This window comes from Stegostoma tigrinum, chromosome 30 (genome assembly GCF_030684315.1).
Source record: "Stegostoma tigrinum isolate sSteTig4 chromosome 30, sSteTig4.hap1, whole genome shotgun sequence".
NCBI classification, from domain to species: Eukaryota; Metazoa; Chordata; class Chondrichthyes; order Orectolobiformes; family Stegostomatidae; genus Stegostoma; species Stegostoma tigrinum.
The window spans coordinates 2,038,581-2,045,589 of NC_081383.1; the positions used below are offsets into that span (position 1 = coordinate 2,038,581).

Consider the following 7,009-nt stretch of genomic DNA (forward strand, 5'->3'; position numbering starts at 1 on the left):
GGTGTGGGGTATTACGGTGTGTTACAGTGAGGGGTGTGGGGTATATCAGTGTGTTACAGTGAGGGGTGTGGGGTATATCAGTGTGTTACAGTGAGGGGTGTGGGGTGTATCAGAGTGTTACAGTGAGGGGTGTGGGGTATATCGGTGTGTTACAGTGAGGGGTGTGGGGTGTATCAGAGTGTTACAGTGAGGGGTGTGGGGTATATCGGTGTGTTACAGTGAGGGGTGTGGGGTGTAACAGCATTATGGTAAAGGGTGTGAGTCATATCAGAGAAGTGTGCAGCTTCTGGATTTTTACCCTCTGTGCTGTTATAAGTGATAGCGAGTGAATTTGGGAAGTTAGATGCTGTTTGCTGTCCTATTCACTAATATACAGAGTGAGTCATCGCTCAATCATTGGCACTAGCTGAGGGCTAGGCTTGAACAATCTGTAGGCTGACTGGAATCGTAGGCAGCCAGGGTTAATTACAGGAAGGATTATTCAGTCTAACACAAGAGGCGTAATTGTGCAGGGAACGAGAGAGCTTTTTTCAGAATAGTGAGCACTGATGAACTGAAGGGGTTTGGAGGGTGGGGCACTGCAAGGATCAACTTGTCATATTGCTGGCTGAAAGGTAGAGGACTGCGGAACTCCCTCACAGACGGAGCACAAAGTGAGAACGTTCTCCTGCAGAACCACCCATTCAAACACCAGGCAGCGAGAAGAACCTCTCGCTGTTTCTTTAAGTATTTATCTGACGGATTTGACCCCTACACCACAGAGAAATTATTAACTTTTAATCAAACAGCCCTGGAAGTAAGATGCCGTCTCTACTTCTCCTTCTTTCGTTGTGTCTGATGAAGCAGGTTTGGAGTCTAACACGTGAGTAATACTTTGAAAACCAGTTGAGAAAATGTTGCTTTGACTGATATGTAATTAGGAGGTTAAGTTCTGTTTGCAGTGGAGCCAGAGTAACAGGTACATGAAGCAATTGAGAGGTCAAACAGTGGTGCCAGAGGAATAACATGAAACTGTTAAACATTGCACTGGATCCAGGGGGGCCAGTGTGACCCACATGGAACCTTCAGTGTGTTTTGTTTGGAGCTAAACTCTTGAATCGAATCAAGATGTGAGTTATGAATAATTGCAATTTTTGTTAAGTTTCCCCCTTTGTTATCGGGCGGCAGGAAGTTCTTAAAACCTAGGAGCTGCAGAGGGATTTAAAATTTGATAATATGTTTCTTTTTCTTTGTTTTAGTTGTGATGTGGGTCTGATGAAAGAGGAGGAGAGAGGGATAGAGAGAGAAAAGTAAAGGAGTTAAACACTTGGGGGGGTGGGTGCAGATCGATTTGCTAAACAAACTAATGAGAAAGAATGTGGTTGAATAAGACAAAACATGGAGGACCCTGGAAAAGAGCTGAGGCTAAAAAGAGTGTAATAAAAGGAGGATTTAGTCAGAGCCCCAGGGCCACATGCACACACCTCTTCCCAGGACAGAGATTGGTGACAGAGCCTGAGGGCTCCTGTCGGTGTTGAGTGATCGTCTCGATGAGCTGAGAGGAGATCAGTGTGGACCTGCCGTTACTCAACTTGGAATGTGCTGGAGGCTGGTGAGGAGGGCTGTGCACAGAGCCCACAAACAGGCCATCAGACCGTCAGCAATTACTGAGAGAGGCAGCCTTCAGCTAAAACTCCCTCTACTCTTTTAAACTGGAAGAAATGCTGCCCTCGTACTGTCCCCCATCAAACACTCCCAGGGCAGGGACAGTACTGGATTAGATACAGAGTAAAGCTTCCTCTACACTGTCCCCATCAAACACTCCCAGGACAGGGACAGCACAGGGTTAGATACAGAGTAAAGCTCCCTCTACACTCTCCCCATCAGACACTCCCAGGACAGAGACAACACGGGGTTAGATACAGAGTAAAGTTCCCTCTACACTGTCCCCATCAGACACTCCCAGGGACAGGGACAGCACGGGGTTAGGTACAGAGTAAAGTTCTCTCTACACTGTTCCATCAGACACTCCCAGGTCAGGGACAGTATGGGGTTAGATACAGAGTAAAGTTCCCTCTACACTCTCTCCATCAAACACTCCCAGGACAGGGACAGCATGGGGTTAGATACAGAGTAAAGTTCCGTCCATGTTGCCCAGTATTGTACTGTGACCATGTTGTCTACAGCTTCCTCAGACGACCATGTATAACCTGCTTCTGAAGAAATTATCTCATTTCTGGTTCTTGGAATACGTGGCCAAAACCTTCGATGTATTTATTTGATAATTAAAGCGGAATCAAGCCTTTTGTCCCCAAATGTGTCTCTCCCTTATCTCCACTCAAACCTAACATTGCAGACCAACAACATCTCCTCCTAGTCCTTTCTCTCTTGTGTGTTTATCTAGCTTTCCCTTAAATTAACATTTTCATCTCAACCACTTCCTGTGGTCCACATCCTAATTGCTATCTTCTCAACTCCGGTTAGTCATTGCTTTTGATTAATTGCCTTGAGGCGAAGGTGACCCGAAAAGGGGAAGCAGCCTCTCTGTGGCTCCCCTTAGATACCCCAGGAAGGGGTTAAAACCTTCGAGCTAGTTGCTGTCAGCTGCTGAAAAGGCAGATTGCTAGCTGTCTGTTTAATCTTCCTTGATAGTGAAGACCTCCTCACAGTTCTGCTCTCGTTCTTTCTCCACTGCCTGTATGATGCACAGAAGTGGATTTTTCATGGTTCCTCTAGTGTCAGCTTACCACTTGGTCAAGACCTTGGGACATCCTGCAGTGCATCTGAAACAGGTTTCCATCATGGTCGCTGTTGGCCGAACCACAGCACAGTGACAGCAGAGATAACGTCTGTGCTGCCTCTCTGTAGGAGCTCCACCTGCTCCCCACTCCCCGGTTCCCGTCCATAACTTACGTTCCCTGTGGTCCATAGTAGCTCCTGGGAATGGGGATTAATGTGCCCACATGGTGGTCAGCTTGTGCAGCTTGAGAGACTGCATGGCCTCACAGCTGAGAGGGAACATTTCCCACAGTCCTGCACATTCTCCCTCCTCCGATAGTAATCCAATTCCCTTGGGAATGTCTTGATTGCAACTGCCTCCACTACACACCTTTGGGCGGAGAATACAGACCCTAACCACTCAGCACATGAGAAAGTTTTTCCTCATTGAGTCTCCCAACCATGCGTCAATGACCTAAACTCTGTGCCCTCTAGTTCTGCATCCTCCCAACAATTGTAATTTAGGAAAATGCAGTCTCTTTTTTTAAAATAGGATTCACAGTCAACTTGACACCAGCCGTTTGTACTGTTGTGAAGGATTTAAACCCCGTTCCCATTGCAGCTCCCAGGTCTGCTCCTGAAGCACCACTTTTGGTAGTGGTGTTGAATATAGCTTCTGATCTAACAGCAGACGGGAAGTCTACTCTCTGAAACATAGTCTGTTTTTAACCCCAAAGGAACTAAGTTATTCAGTTACTGATCTCAGCCTCAAGCTGGCTGCTGTCAGTGGGGAACTGTGGAGGTGCGAATGGGGGATGGGGGTTGGAGAGCCCAGGCAGCATTCCCTGTCTCTGGCTTTCGTTCACATCAGGCAGGAGAGCGGTGAGATCTCCCAAAGAAGCCAGGGCTGGCCATAATGTCAGGATGGAAAACTATGTGAAAGAAAGTAACAACAAGAACCCGCATTTATTTATCACCCTTGACAAAGTTAAAAAACCCTCAAGACACTTCATATGAAGGTAACACTTGACACCAGGCCAGTTATGAAGATGAGTTGCCAAGTATTTGATCAAAGAGAAACGGAGTGTCTTAAGGGAAAAGAGAAAGATAATGCGGCAACAGTTTTAGGGAGGAGTTCCACAATTTGGGAGCTGAGGCAGTTAAAGGCATGCCGACCAGTTAAACTGGAGGACCCGGAGGAGCACACTGTGATCTGAGAGAGCCACGGAGGTTCGGAAGGTGCAGGATTGAGACAGCAATTCTGAGGGGGAATAGAAACTAAATACGAAGACTTCAAAATCAAAGCATTAATTGGACTGGATGACAACAAGCTCAAGTAGATGGGCAGTCAGTACGTGGTGAGGGTCAGCGACATCAGCAACAGCACAGTTGTTAACTGTGACTCACTGGGTGGCACCCTGCTCTCTATCAGAAGGTCACTAACTTGAAGAAAATATCTAAGGTATTTATATAAAATATCTACACTGCCAGAGGGAGACAGAGGGCTGCACTGGCTTGTGGAATACTGCATGGTGCACCCAGAGGGAGTGCTTTGACAGTTGGAGGTAAAGTTGCTCTGTCTGAGGGAGCGTCTGAGGGAGTGCCTGAGGGAGTGCTGCTCTGTCTGAGGGAGTGCCTGAGGGAGTGTCTGAGGGAGTGCCTGAGGGAGTGCTGCTCTGTCTGAGGGAGTGCTGCTCTGTGTGAGGGAGTGTCTGAGGGAGAGCTGCTCTGTCTGAGGGAGTGTCTGAAGGAGAGCTGCTCTGTCTGAGGGCGTGTCTGAGGGAGCGATGCACTGTGTGAGGGAGTGTCTGAGGGAGCGATGCACTGTCTGAGGGAGCGATGCACTGTGTGAGGGAGTGTCTGAGGGAACGATGCACTGTCTGAGGGAGTGCTGCTCGGTGTGAGGGAGTGTCTGAGGGAGCGATGCACTGTCTGAGGGAGTGCTGCTCTGTGTGAGGGAGTGTCTGAGGGAGTGATGCACTGTCTGAGGGAGTGCTGCACTGTCTGAGGGAGCACTGCACTGTCTGAGGGAGTGCTGCACTGTCTGAGGGAGCACTGCACTGTCTGAGGGAGCGCTGCACTGTCTGAGGGAGGGCTGCACTGTCTGAGGGAGTGCTGCACTGTCTGAGGGAGCGATGCACTGTCTGAGGGAGTGCTGCACTGTCTGAGGGAGCACTGCACTGTCTGAGGGAGTGCTGCACTGTCTGAGGGAGCACTGCACTATCTGAGGGAGTGCTGCACTGTCTGAGGGAGCACTGCACTGTCTGAGGGAGTGCTGCACTGTCTGAGGGAGCACTGCACTGTCTAAGGGAGGGCTGCACTGTCTGAGGGAGGGCTGCACTGTCTGAGGGAGCGATGCACTGTCTGAGGAGGCGATGCACTGAGGGAGTGCTGCACTGTCTGAGGGAGCGATGTACTGTCTGAGGGAGCGATGCACTGAGGGAGTGCTGCACTGTCTGAGGGAGCGATGCATTGTCTGAGGGAGCGATGCACTGAGGGAGTGCTGCACTCTCTGAGGGAGCGCTGCACTGTCTGAAATGCTGGTTTTGAAGTTAGATTTGATTGAATAGCCTTGCTGCTGCTGTTTGGATGTAATGTATCAATATTCACAGAAGAGCAAGAGGTCAATATAAATATAAACCAAAAGCTCTGTGGATGCTATAAATCAGTAACAGAAACCGAAGTTGCTACAAAAGAATTCTGAGCAAGGGTCACCAGTCCCGAAATGTTAACTTTCCTCACAGATGCTGCCAGACCCATTTAGCTTTTCCAGCAGCCTCTGTTTTTGAGGCCAATATATATCCCTCGGAAACAGGTACCAGCTCATTCTCACTTTGTTGTTTATGGGAGCTGTTGTGTACAAAGTGACTGCTGCATTTCCTACATTCCCACAGTGACCACATGGCCAAAGCTATTCATTGGCTGTGAGATACTTTGGCACAAGTTGAAGTCATGAGTTACCTCAATTTTAAGGAGAAGGATTGTGGGGGAGGCAAGTTCTATTTTTTGTTTGCTATTTAAATGTTTGATGTGGCCCTTTCTGTTTGCTTCCTTTGCAGCATTAGCTGTGGTAGTGCCTCAGGACCCTATTCTGACCATTGGGGCATCACTGGCTGCCATGTGCATTGTGAACCCTGAGGTTAACGAGGACGCCCAGGATCTGTACTGGACACTAAACGGCATGAGGCTTCCTGCAGACTTGTACAATCTAGTGAATAACAGCGCACTGAAGGTGACAATTCATGGCCTGAATGGCTCACGGCAACAATCTGGTGATAACCTGTTGTGTCACCGTAGCGACAACAGGGTTCTGGCTGGCACGTGTCTCTATGTGGGCTGTAAGTTACTCTTATACCTAATCTCTGTTGGCACCAGGAGCCAGTCTGAGTGTGCACGACTGTGCAATGAATACATATTGACACCTAGCTATGAGTGTACACATGTGAGTTCTTGCTGATCAGTGTGCAATGACTAACCTTTTTGCAAAATTCACTCTTGGGACATGGGCGTCACTGGCTGGTCCAGCATATCTTGCCTCTCCCTAGTTGCCCCTTGAGCTGCCTTCTTGAACCAATGCAGTCCACCTGCTGTGGGTTGACCCACAATGCTATTAGGGAGGGAATCCCAGGATTTTGAAAGGAATGGCAACATATTTCCAATTCAGGATAGTGAGAGACTTGGAGGGGATCTTGTAGGTGGTAGTGTTCCCATGTATTTGCTGCTTCTAGATGGAAGTGTTTGTGGGTTTGGAAGGTGCTGCCTGAGGATATTTGGTAAGTTTCTGCAGTGCATCTTGTAGCTGGAACACACTGCAGCTATTGAGTGTCCATAGTGGTGGGAGTGGATTCTTGTTAATGTGGTGCCAATCAAGCGGCTGCTTTGTCCTGGATGGTGTCGAGCTTCCTGAGTGTTGTTGGAGCTGCCCCCATCCAGACAAGTGGGACTATTTCATCACACTCCTGACTTGTGCCTTGTACCATTTGGTTACAAGTCCTCCCCTAGCAATGACTACCTGTTTCTACCTTACAAAGTTATACAACACCGAAACAGACCCTTTGGCCCAGCTCGCCCACACCAACAGCACGTCATGTACAGCTCAAACCCCTCATTAAGACCTTCGTTACCACTAGACTTGACAATTTGAACTGTCCAACTCCCCTTTGCACCCTTTAATAAAGTCAGCTCACCCAGAACCCTGCAGCCCTCTCACACCAGCTTCTGTTCTTCTCTCACCTGCCCAGCTGTGCTCACTGGCCTATATTGGCTCTCAGTCTGGCAATGCCTCAGTTTTAAAATTCTTACCCTTGTTTTC

The 7,009-nt window shown here is 48.6% G+C and overlaps 1 protein-coding gene across 5 annotated transcripts in view; it reads left to right on the forward strand.

The window, feature by feature from the left end:
• Positions 1-502: 502 nt before the first annotated feature.
• The window catches only part of crlf1b (cytokine receptor-like factor 1b), a 55,558-nt gene continuing 49,051 nt past the window's right edge, over positions 503-7,009 (forward strand). For 4 of the 5 annotated variants that reach the window (XM_048559751.2, XM_048559750.2, XM_048559753.2 and 1 more), the window contains exons 1-2: positions 503-862; positions 5,757-6,035. In XM_048559751.2, the coding sequence (XP_048415708.1) occupies positions 802-862; positions 5,757-6,035 (340 nt within the window). In that variant the 5' untranslated portion in view covers positions 503-801. Of the gene's footprint in view, positions 863-3,557; positions 4,160-5,756; positions 6,036-7,009 lie in introns of those variants that run through there. The other variant, XM_048559754.2, reaches the window with a different exon arrangement.